The sequence below is a fragment of the Emydura macquarii genome, unplaced genomic scaffold, assembly GCF_026122565.2.
Source record: "Emydura macquarii macquarii isolate MOO-44397 ecotype Brisbane River unplaced genomic scaffold, CSIRO-AGI_Emac_v2 contig_719, whole genome shotgun sequence".
Taxonomy (NCBI): domain Eukaryota; kingdom Metazoa; phylum Chordata; order Testudines; family Chelidae; genus Emydura; species Emydura macquarii.
The window spans coordinates 472,306-485,124 of record NW_027130856.1 but is presented as its reverse complement, the minus strand read 5'-3'; the positions used below and the strand labels follow the sequence as shown (position 1 = coordinate 485,124).

General features: G+C 44.7%; 1 protein-coding gene across 4 annotated transcripts in view; it reads left to right on the top strand.

Annotated features, from left to right (window-relative positions):
• The window catches only part of MPP7 (MAGUK p55 scaffold protein 7), a 281,426-nt gene extending 268,840 nt beyond the window's left edge, over positions 1-12,586 (top strand). For all 4 annotated transcript variants that reach the window (XM_067542555.1, XM_067542556.1, XM_067542558.1 and 1 more), the window contains 2 exons: positions 858-1,001; positions 9,267-12,586. In XM_067542555.1, coding sequence (XP_067398656.1) covers positions 858-1,001; positions 9,267-9,446 — 324 coding nt within the window. In that variant the 3' untranslated portion in view covers positions 9,447-12,586. The remainder of the gene's footprint in view (positions 1-857; positions 1,002-9,266) is intronic.
• The last annotated feature ends 233 nt before the right edge of the window (positions 12,587-12,819 follow it).

Below are 12,819 nucleotides of genomic sequence, written 5' to 3'. Positions count from 1 at the left end.
GTTAGAGCCCAGTTCATATCTATAGCTCTATTCAGGGATGTTCCCATCACAGAAATCAGCAGGAATTTTACATGTTCTTCTATACATCCATTTACAAAGTATTACACCATCTTACCTGCTTCCAGGTGACACCATCTTTAGTGATGCAGTCCTCCAAACTGTCCTAGACTTATCACCTGAGCACCCACCTCCTTGATGAGTTACTGCTTAGGAGTCTCCTACGATAGAGCACCCATAGGGGCAAAGCATCTCAAAGAAATCAAGTTACTATAAAGTAAGTAACCTCTCCCTTAATAGGCAACAATTATCTGATCCTCCTGTGAAGCTTAGATAGCAGCACAAAAGGAATTTAATGAGTCTTTAAAGATTTGAGGAGAACCATTGTCCTCTTATCACAATGCCCTTTGCTCTTGGGCTACAGAAAGCCTTTTGTATTACCTTTGGAATATGGCAGTAAGAAGCCTTACCCATCCTAGAATCAGGTATTAAGTAAGATGCTACTCCTCCCTAGTGCTTAATCTAAAAACCGTTTTGTCCAACTTCTGTTTTTCTGACTACTAGTGCCACCTCTTTGGATAACTCATTACAGTGCTTTGCTTCTACCAGACTGACCAAACATACCAACACTGGCAACTTTTGTGGAAATCAAGATTTTCTTACCATTCAAGTAGCAATAGTCGATGCATGGAATAAATGCTGTTCAAGGAAGCACAATGATAATGAATGAAAAATATACTTCACAATATGCTTTATAGGTTTAGTGTGATAGCAGAGGCTTCTTTTGTTGTTGCAAACTCCGGTGCAAGGAATGAATTCCAACTCTGTTACTAATTAATTATAATTTTTCCCCTTCCCAGACAGTGAAGCATTTAAGAACATTAGAATTTAAACCATTTGTGATATTTATAAAGCCTCCATCACTTGAGCGTTTGAGAGAGACCAGAAAAAATGCGAAGATTATTTCAAGCAAAGATGAAAAGGGGGCTGCAAAACCCTTTACAGTAAGTATGTTTAGACTCAGTAAGAATATGAGAAGCAGTCAAGAGTTTTTATAACTGTTTCTAACTGTTTATATTCAGGAGGTCTCTGAATGCCTTTAGAACTTAATGAAACTTGTGCCTGAAAACATTTTAAATGTGTGTTTCTGTATGTATACATATTATTTATGTGTTTTGATATATATCATGCTCACACTCCCTTTAACCATAAGCTTGGTAGGGTGGTTTAATTGTGTGATTCATTTTTGCATAGCTATAGTGTGCTTTCTTAGCTTCTTATTTCATTTCATGCTACACAGCACTCAAACAGGCAAAACATTAATTGTTATAGGAAATAATGCTATTGTCATTAGCATAAATAATACTTTTACAGTGTTAAGAAAAATCAGAGATATTTTCCCGGGGATATTGGAACTCTTGTTTTATGAAGGTACACTGGATTTTCTTTAATTTAGACATTACTGTGACCCACAGGGCACAGGGTGCATTGCATTTTACAGGGATCCTCAGATGTATGTATATTTAAGTTTACCAAAGGGTGGAATGTGAGATCTCTACCAAGAGCCCACTGGTTGTCATAATCATTGCAAAATGTATGTATGGACAGTGTTTAAGAAATTAAGTATCTGTACTTAAAATTATGTTCTTAAGGTATGTGAGTTAAGTCTTAAGGCATGTCACCAGAAGGTGATAAACATGCTCCTGGTCAGGTAGGAGGGGAAGAGATGCTTATTTCTCTCTGGCTGGTCATGTGTCTATTGTTTGCTTCACAACAGAGGCCTATCTACAGACTGAGCCCAATGCTAATCAGGAAATTGTAAAATTGATAAGAAACAAAGAGGCACACAGGAAAAAACAACCAGCAGGGGGCATCTGTTTATGAAAAAAGACAATGGATTGGAGTGGGTGGTATAAATGGGGGTATAGGGAGAGAGACTCAGGATCTTTTCTACTGAGAAGGCAAGCTGACAATGTAACTTGTTTCATGATGGAAGATCATAGCCTAGCCTAATTGTAATGTGCTGAAAGGATTTTGGGTGAGCTTTTATTCTACTTTGAGTGATTGCTCATATCCATTCCAATATAGGTGAGTGCAGGCCACCGTGCACGGGTTCCCGGAACTTTTTTCCCCTTCGCAGACCCCGGAGGGTCGGCTCCGGTGCCCCCCGGAGTGCCGCGCACGTGCCGCGGTATATGAGGCACTGCTGACTCTACAGCCCCTTAGTTCCTTCTTTCCGCACATGAGGGTTGCTGGAACGTCTTTCTTCTTGCAAGTACCTTCACCTTGTAGAACTTTGTTGTGCATAGTTAGCTAAGTGTTAAGTAGTCTTAAGAGTTAAGTAGTTAAGTAGAGTAGTTTAGGATTCAATAGGAGCCTTTAGGGACTTAGGGTGGCCATGCCATGCCCGGGTCACCTGGCTTTAAGCCTTGCACCGCTTGCGGCAAGGCCTTTCCAGTTAGTGACCCTCATGATCGCTGCCTCAAGTGCCTGAGAGAGCAGCATTGGAGGGAAAAGTGCCGGATTTGTAAAGCTTTCAAGCCCAGTACTCAAAAAGAGCGGGACATTCGGCTGAAAGCTATTTTAATGGAAGCGGCGCTCCGATCGGCCTCTGAGCTGCCTCGTTCCACCTCGACACCGAGTGTCTCGTCGGTGCAGAGCGCACCATGGGCACAGGAGTCAACTTGACGCAAGGAAACGTCTCCAGTGCCGAAGAAGAAGAGGCGGCAGCACACCGAGCGCATGCACTCCCCTGCACCATCGACACGGGTGGGGTCGAGTGCGGAGGTGCACCAGCCACGGCCTGTAGAGCATGCTCCGGTGCCTGCATCTCTGAGCAGGGAGCCTCCCCCTACTCCTGGGAGTGGGGGAGTGCCCTTGCAGGTGCCGTTGACACCACAGACTTGTCAGGCAGCATGAGCCTTGATGGCCTTGCCCACGCCTCCGCTCCCCCCTTCGCTGAAGGAGAGAGGACCGGTGTCCCGGGACAAATCCACTCTGGGTCCCCCTGGAGGCTGGTCGAGACCACCGACAGGGGAAAAGTCTCTCGCCGGATGGTCACCGAGGGTGGAGCGTGGAAGCTCCCCTCTTAGCTCCGAGTCTTGCTCGTCGAGTGGATCCTCCCCGTGGCACCGAGGCCGGTCGCTGGCACCCGAGGCAATGCATTCAGGGCGGCGCCGCTCGAGGGCCACCTCACGGCATAGAGACAGCTCTCACTCCCAGTCCCCAGCACCGAGACGTTCGTCCAGGTGGCATCGGACCCAATCACTGGCACGAAGCCTGGCACCGAAGGGCTCGCCCACCTCAGCGCATCGCAGATCCTGGTCTTCGGAGTTGGGTTCGGCACCGCAAGACTCCAGACGGCACTGTTCCCGTCTTCTAGGGGCTAACGGCACTGCAAGTCGTCGGTGCCGAGACGACGGACATCGTCTCAAGCTCCTTGGAGCGCACCTCCTCGTGTCGACACCGTTTGTGGTAGCACCGGGGTTCTTCGGCCTCCTCGGAATCATCAAGGGGTCGGTCTCCGGCACAGAGCGGCAAGGGCCGGAGACAGGCTCAACGTCACCGCTCCAGTGGCTAGTGATCCTGGAAAGGCAAAGATGACCAAGGGTCCAGCCGACGCCACCAGGAGGCTCATCAGCCGGTGCCGATGCCAGCACCGGGTTGGCCCCAGGGTCCCTGGCAATGGCCCTGTTGGGATCCATGGGAGGCTCATATGGGACAAGGAACAGTGTCGGTCCCATCCTCAGGAGCACAGTTGGTGCCCCCTGCACCAGACAAAGAACGCAAGGACCATTCCTCAGACGAGGAATCAGACCCAGGGGAGCGACCTTTCATGGGGCCCCGCCAACAGGGGGTGAGCACCCACAATCCTCCTCCTCCTCCTCCCCAGATGAGGCAGCTTCTAGAGACCACAGGGCGCACCAGGAGCTCCTGAAAAGGGTGGCCTCCAACCTCAATGTGGAGGTCAGGGAACTCTCAGAGGAGGAGGATCCCCTTTTTGGTGTTTTGGGGGCAGAGGGACCATCAAGGGTGGCCCTGCCCGTGCATGACAGAGTCCTTAAGCTGGCTAAGGCCCTGTGGCAAACCCCTGCCTCAGTCGCCCCTACATCCAAGGGCGCCGAAAAGATATATTATGTCCCAGTGGAAGGGTTTGAGTTCCTCTTTACTCACTCAGCCCCGGGAACCCTGGTGGTGGAGGCAGCCAATCAGAGAGACAGGCAGGGGCACCAAGGCTCCACTCCCAAGAATAAGGAGAACAAGAAAATGGACTTGTTCGGAAGAAAAGTTTATTCCACTAGGGCCTTAGAGTTTCGAATTGCAAACCACCAGACCCTATTGGGCCGGTATAACTTCAACCTCTGGGACTCCCTCAGGCGGTTCGCTGGGTCCTTGGAATAGTCCTCTGAGGATACGCCTTTCAGCTAACATCCTGCCCCCCAAACAACCTCCCCCTCGTCCCTCTTCAGGGACCCCTCTCACGAGCAACTCCTCTTGCAGGAGGTAATTACCCTCCTCGACCTGGGGGCGGTGGAAGAGGTTCCCCAGAATGAAATAGGGAGAGGATTCTACTCCAGATACTTCCTCATCCCCAAGGCAAAGGGGGGCCTGAGGCCCATATTAGACTTGCGCCACCTAAACAAATGTATCAAGCGGCTCAGGTTCCACATGGTCTCCCTAGCCTCCATTATCCCTGCTCTGGATCCAGGAGATTAGTATGCCACCCTTGACCTGAAGGATGCATACTTCCATGTATCTATCCTTCCCAGCCACAGACGTTTCCTTTGGTTTTTGGTGGCTAGTTCCCATTACCAGTTTACAGCCCTACCCTTTGGCCTTTTGTCCGCCCCCAGGGTATTCACCAAGTGCATGGCGGTAGTGGCCACCCACCTGTGACGCAGGGGGGTACAGATTTTCCCTTACCTGGATGACTGATTAATCAGGGGCAGATCCAGGTCCCATGTACAGGAAAGTGTCCCTTACCTGTGCCACATGCAGCAGGTTGGGTCTGCTCATAAACGAGCAGAAATGGACTCTAACTCCGGTGCAGCGCATAGAGTTTATTGGGGCTACCCTGAACGCTTCCCAGGCCAGATCCTTCCTCCCTCATCCTCGGTTCGAGGCTATGGCTGCGATTATCGCCCAGCTACATAGGTGCCCCATGACGACAGCCAGGCACTGCCTACAGCTGTTAGGGCACATGGCAGCCTGAACATACGTAGTGAGACTGACTCGCCTCAAACTCAGGCCTCTCCAGGCATGGTTGGCCTCGGCGTAAGTGCCGGCAGACACCCCTTGAACAGGGTGGTCACAGTTACCCTGTCGGTCCTGGCCTCCCTGAACTGGTGGAGGACCCCCAGGGTAGTGTTGAGGGGCGTCCCCTTCAGGGATCTGGCCCCGTTGGTCACCCTGATCTCCGACGCCTCGGATGTGGGGTGGGAAACCCACATCAGTGCCGACCTGGGCACCCAGAGGCTATGGTCGGAGGAGAAGAGGCACCTCCATATCAATATAAAAGAACTCAGGGCCGTCAGACTGGCTGCAAGGTGTTCCTCAGGTTCCTGGAGGGCAGGCTGGTGCAGGTGCTGACGGACAATACCGCAGCCATATTCTATATCAACAGGCAGGGGGGGCGTGCACCTCATCCCTCTGCCAGGAGGCCATTCGACTGTGGGACTTTGCAGTGAGGCACGACTTTCATTTGTCTGCCTCTCACCTCCCGAGGGTCAGGAACGATCAGGCTGACCGCCTCAGCAGGTCATTTCTACCCCGCCACAACTGGTCGCTGCACCCGGAGATAGTGACTTTCATCTTCTGCAAGTGGGGTGTTCTCCAACTGGACTTGTTCACGTCATCCTGGAACAAGAAGTGCCCGAGGTTCTGCTCGCTCCAGGGTCGCGAGCTAGGCTCAGTATCCGACGCGTTCCTCATCAAGTGGAAGGGGACCCTCATGTATGCGTCTTGTGTCTCTCTCTCCCTCTCTCCTCCCCCCCGTTCTGCTTCTGCCCAGGGTCCTGCTGAAAATCAAGAGGGACAGGGTGGACATGATACTCATCGCTCCGGCCTGGCCGAGACAGCACTGGTTCAGAATGCTGCTGGACCTTTTGATTGCCCCACCCCTGGAGCTCCCAAGGCGGCATGACCTTATATCCCAGGACCATGGTTGCCTGTTGCACCCGGACCTGGATTCCCTGCACCTCACGGCCTGGAGGCTCTGGGGCTGACGGAGGGGGAGAGAGCCTGCTCGGCGCAGATCCAACAAATTCCGCTGGGCAGCAGAAAACCCTCAACCCAGGTCGTGTATTGGGCCAAGTGGAGGTGGTTTACCTGCTGGGCAAATCTCGGGGCAATCCCACCAAGCCTCTCTCCAATCCAGGCGATCCTGGAGTACCTGCTCCAGCTGAAACTCCAGGGATTGGTGCTAGCCTCTCTGAAGGTCCACCTGGAGGCCATCTCGGCTTTCCATCAGCCGCTAGAGGGGAGATCCCTATTCTCCCACCCCATGTCAGTCTGGTTCCTCAAGGGGGTGGAGAGGCTGTATCCGCAGCTCCATGACCCGGTGCCTCCCTGGGATCTCAACCTGGTCCTCTCCAGACTCACAGGGCCCCCTTTGAGCCCATGGCTACATGCCCTCTGCTCGTCCTTTCTTGGAAGGTAGCCTTCTTGGTGGCCATTACCTCGGCTAGGAGGGTTTCTGAGATCAGAGCTTTGACCTCTGAGCCCCCCTACACCGTGTTCTATAAGGATATGGTGCAGTTGAGACCTCACCCAGCGTTCCTGCCCAAGGTGGTCTCCCAGTTTCATTATAACCAAGATATCTTCCTCCCCTTGTTTTTTCCCAAACCACACGGTTCAGAGGAGGAGCAGAGATGGCACTCGCTGGACGTGAGACGAGCCCTGGCCTACTACTTTGACAGGATGAGGCCTTTCCAGAAAACGACGCAGCTCTTCATTGCAGTGGCAGACCGGATGAAAGGATCACCTGTCTCCACCCAGTGCATCTCCACGTGGATCACCTCCTGCATCAAGTGGTGCTACGAGCAGCCGAATGTGCCACTTCCAGGAGTCATCACAGCGCACTCAACCAGAGCTCAGGCCTCGCCTGCGGCCCTCCTGGAGAGGGTGCCCCTGCAGGACATCTGCAAAGCTGCCACCTGGTCGTCGGTACACACCTTTACGTCCCACTACGCCATCGTTCAGCAGGTGAGAGAGGACGTGGGATTCGGCAGAGCCGTGCTGAGGGCAGCTCACCAGTAACTCCTACCCACCTCCAAGGTATGGCTTTTTAATCTCCTATATTGGAATGGACATGAGCAATCACTCAAAGTAGAAAACAGGTTACTTACTAGTAACTGTTGTTCTTCAAGATGTGTTGCTCATATCCATTCCACACCCACCCTCCAGCCCTGCTGTCGGAGTTGGCAGAAAGAAGGGACTGAGGGGCCGTAGGGTCAGCGGTGCCTCATATACCACAGCATGTGCGCGGCACTCCAGGGGGCGCTGGAGCCGACACTACAGGTCTGCTAAGGGGAAAAAAGTTCTGGGAACCCGTGCATGGTGTCATGCACTCATCTGTATTGGAATGGATATAAGCAACACATCTCGAAGAACAACAGTTACTGGTAAGTAACCCTGTTTTCTACAACACAGGACAATAAACTGTTAAGTCTAGGTTCTAGAGTATATGTTATGTTTTTATTTTATATGTAGCCATTTTTTTCTAATATTTCTACTTGCTATCATTTGCCTCTCTACTCTATTAAATATACTTTTGCTTGTTTTCACCATAAACATATGTAAGTGCTTTGTGTTATGTGGAGCTGTGATCTAAGGTGTCACTGGAAAGCTGGGTGAGATACCGTTCCTTTGAGAGCAGTGAATCTCTGAATTCTTTGAGTGTCCAGCGGACATGGGGCTGAATGCTCCAGGGGGATGCCCAGGGGTTGGTGTGTGACTACCTCTAATTTGCAGAGGGACAACAGACTCTGGGCACAAGGGGAATGCTTGTGTTGCCTGTGGCCTTTGGAGTCAGAGAGCTGACCCCCAGCAAGCACAGACAATGTTTCCTCATACTAAAGACACACAGTAGCGAGGTGCCTGGCAACCAGGGGTACCTCAGGAAGCGTCACAGTTGGTTTTTTTTAATTTTGTTTAGTTTTAAATAAAAAATCCAAACAAAACAAGACAAAAAACTCATACCCGTAAGTACAGAGAAAAATAGAAAACATTTTGCAGGTACATTTGAAATTTTATTAAGAAATTGAAAGCAACTTGAAAAAAGAAAAAGAGCAAAATAAAATTGAGACAAGAAACAAATGCTGATTTTTTTAAGCAAAAGGCTTTAAAAAAAAACAAACAAAAAACAAACAAAAAAAAAAAACCCTGAGCTAATCGTTCCATGAGATCTATAAACTGTAATAAACTTTCTGAAGTATAACAAAATCAGGATTAACAGAAGATGCAACAAAGCTTATCACAGAGTGACTTTTATATCAGCACGTTTTGTTTATTCTAGTTTCTTTGATTAAACTATTCTTTATATTTAAATTTCACGTTTTCGTGCAAAATTATTGATGTGGAATTTAGTATCTGATTGAAACAGTTTTAATATTTTGCACTGCAGTAATATATTGCATAGTATGAGAAATACCAATGTGAACTTTCAGGGGAGAGAAGGATAATGCAGTTTTAGGACTTTCCTCATTTAAGCATCACTCTGTCTTAGTTATGTAACGAATTGAATATTTAGGGGGTCACCCCCTCCAAATGAACATAAACCTACTGAACCAGCTCTAATGAGACACAGGAATCCAGTAGGAACTATTCTTTGGATATCTACCAAGGTCTTAAAAAGTAAAGCCTGTGTTCTGATAAATCCTTTGCTAATAGCAACCTGAGACTTAGGTAGTACAGTTGTTAGTGCACCATTAATGTAAACAGCTAAAAACATTTTTCCACTGGCATTTCCAGCACAGAAATTTCTCTGTAATAATCAGTGAGTGGCTAATTGTGCTGCTATAAGGGAGAAGAAGAAAGAATTGCCTTTTCGGGCCAGAGCTAGTTGTGAAAATATTCATAGAGAATTGATTTTGAAATGATGGTTTCTGAAAAGTTCATGCTCAATGGCACAATTTACGTCTACTGGCTTATCGAAAAATAAGCTGAATATATGAAATTAAATAAAGCAATCCCTGTAGATTTGCATTTGAGACTGATTTTGAATTAATTCATTTGTACTTTTGACTGACTTCTTATACTGACTTTATTAGGAAGAAGATTTTCAAGAAATGATTAAATCTGCACAGATGATGGAAAGCCAGTACGGCCATCTCTTTGACAAAGTTATAGTCAACGATGACCTCACCACAGCTTACAATGAGCTGAAAATAACCTTTGACAAATTGGAAACAGAAACCTATTGGGTTCCCGTCAGCTGGTTGCATTCATAACACTATAAATAAGGAATATATATGATGATATTTCATAATCTTTTTAATAAAGTGCATGGTTGGAATTCAATTAGTTGCCATTTAATTGGTGTGAGGGTTTTCTAACTTTGGCAAACTGACTTGTAGTTAAAGATATGGTGCAGTCCTCTTTTTCTGTATCTTAAACCATCCTATTCAGAATTCGGGGACAGTAAGGTCACATTTAACTCAAGTCTTATCCGATACAATATACTGAGCTAGTAATGCACCCAAAACTGCTAAACGCCTTGTTATCGTTTACATATAAATCTCCAAGTTGAGTTTTATTAATGGAGGGGTAGCACAAATTATTAATTTCATACTGGATGCTGCAGTGGCCTCAAACATAGCTACTGCCATATAAAGTTGCACATGAGAACTTGGAGGTTGTCACCACTACTTTAACTAAGGGAGCTTAAGAGCATTGAAACAGGCAAAAGTGGCAAATATTTCTCTGAATAAGAAGGACATCAGAGTTTTAATTGGGTTAAGTATCAAGAGGGTTTTTTTTACTTTCCTAAAAGTATGAGCTTTATTTTATGTGTACAGAATGATCTTAGTATTCATTTGTATTTAAATTTTTCACCAGAAGAGAGAAGTAAAGTACTCAGTGGCTTACTTGTAAAATGTTCTCTAAAAGAGCTACATTTTCCTGCTGCTATTGCTCTACTGTGAGTATGCAGGTCTTGAAACTTTTTGCATGCATGCTTTGTGGCATAACAACTTGGGAATATTTATCTGAGTAAAGGAAAATATAGGATACTTATATAATTTTAAAAATCTTTGTAGGTTAATAATCTTCTATAAGATAAGATATGTATTTGGCATAAATAGCAGTTAGTAAGGGTTTTTTGTTTTTTACTTTAAATCAACTTCAGACATTTCTAGTGTCCTTTAAAATACTTCTAGCTTATTAGAGATTTGCAGATAATTATTAAGTAAAACCTTTGAGATTTGAGAAAGCAGTAGCACAATGCATGAATTGCTTTTATTAGTAAATACATAGCAATATTTGTTTTGAAAAGTATGTAATTTGTCAAAATGCATTGTTTTAGATTTGAAAGCTTTTCTTTGAGTTTAAACTTATAAACTTCACTATAAAGAAAATTATTCTCTTTTAACACTGGCCAGATACATTTGAAACCTCAAATAGTATTTTGTGTGATGGAGTAAGCAAATATATGGTAGTTCAAGTATATTTAATGTACATAACCTTGCATTTTTCCTGTTTTACTACTGATATGCAGCAAGTGAGTACATGTGTAAAGAAAGAATAAAGCATGTGTATTAATTGTGTAAGTGAATTTGTATTACAGGTACAGTGTGTGGATGAACATGCTAATTTAGAACATTACATCTGTGCCATTCAAACATGAAGCAGAGATATTTTGTGTTAACATATAAAGAAAAAAGAATTTAGTGAAACCTATATTTATGAAAAGGTTGGAAAAGAATATTATGTTTCTGAATTTCTCACCAGTGTAATCATTTCTGCATAACCGATTACTAGGTGTCTGTAATAAAACACTGTCTTTGTAAACTAAGTCAACATTCCATGTAAATATTATAGTTTATATGCTGATAAACCCATCAGTTCTTGTCAGTTGTATCCTAAACACATATTTGGTATTTGGATTGTTGCATTTGGTTTAAAATTATGTAAAACAAATTAAATGCAGCAACAAGAAAAATTAGGAGTATCTGAATGTTAAGACTGGAATTATTGACACATATTGTATCTCACTATGGACACGTATACTATAGTTGAACAGCCTAATGTAACTTCAAACATATCTGTCAGATCTCACTATTTTTTCTGGTGGACTTAAGATTGTTTGTAAGATAAATAATTGCTCAGTAATTGGATTAAGTGCATGAAATCACAATCACAATGTGGGTTGGAAAAATGTTCTCTATGTAACTATTTTTACAGGGGAATGTTCTTCAGCACATCGCAGGAGGCCTGCACCTGCAAGATGCTGAGTCCCCTCACATTCTCTTGCAGACAGCAATAGCTGAGGGTGCTCTGCATCTCTCAGGATCTGGTTCTTTTTTATCAGGGGAGGGCCAGTCTTATTAATCAATATGCTATGACTGCTAATAAACTGGCCTCTCCGACATTATTGTAGTTTATCTTTTAAAAAAGGGAACTGTTTTGTCCTTTGGGAAACAGACACTGTAATGGTTTGAAAACCCTCTGTTAGAAACAGAGTGGCCCTGGCTACCCTGCAGGCTTGATACAGGGAGCTGTAGTGTCCTTTTAAAACAATTTTAAGACTTGTTTCCATGTTGGGGGGTCTAGGAGAGCTGCACACAATATGCTTACCTTGTGGGATGGTAGACTGTAGTCTCTACAATGCTTTGTTCCTCATACAGAGAGACTTGCTTTTGGATCCTCTGTGTAGCAATGGCAATAATTTAATACATGGGTAGTCACATACCCGTTTCCTAGCAAGAGGTTAATTTCTTAATTGTACTGGTGTTGAAAGAACAAGGAAAAATGAAACCATGTATACACACAGCAAACAAAAGGAATAAAGTGTGTGGGGGATCTTTAAGCTTCGAGAAATAAAAAATGTAATGAGTTATTAGAAAGGAGACTGGGACAGCCCATTCCAGTAGATATCTCTTTAAAAAGCTAGCATTACTGCAGTATGTTTTCACCAAGAAAAGTACAGGCCATTGGTCTCTGTGAGGTGTCATATATGGTCCTGGGTCAAGACAGAAAATGTTTTAGTTTGACAGTTGTATTAACTGGATTAGAGCATGCCCCATTTTACTGAATTACAAACCCACTTGTTGATAAACATCCTCCATTAAGAAAAAAGTAATGTATTGTGTGTTTCTGACTTGTAAGGTTTTATGGACAAAGGTGACAAAACATGTCTTAAATATTATGCATATTCAATTTGTGCTATGTGGTTTTTAGATAATTGAATGTTTTTACATCCAAGTACAGATATTTTTATTGTATTTTTGCTGTTTTGCCATAGTAAAACAAATGTTAACATTTTATACTATTGTATCCAGCTCTATACTTGAAGTTGCCATCAATTCATTCATTGATGTCATGCCTGAAATCTCATTTTACCTTCTTATGCAGAACAATAAATTATTGATATAATTGATCATTGTAGTTGTTTTGTTTTTTTTAAAACCTGAACAGTTATAATTTACTGTATAACTCGTAAGAATAACTGAAATGTAAAATATAATTCAAATAAACTGCCTCGTACAACTCTTCATTCTAAATGGAGCTATTAAAACAATAACTGTTAAATTAATACAATGGAGTAAGGACTAAACCCTTCATTTATCAATGTTGTTGAAATTTTCTCTCAACAGACTTTTTCCC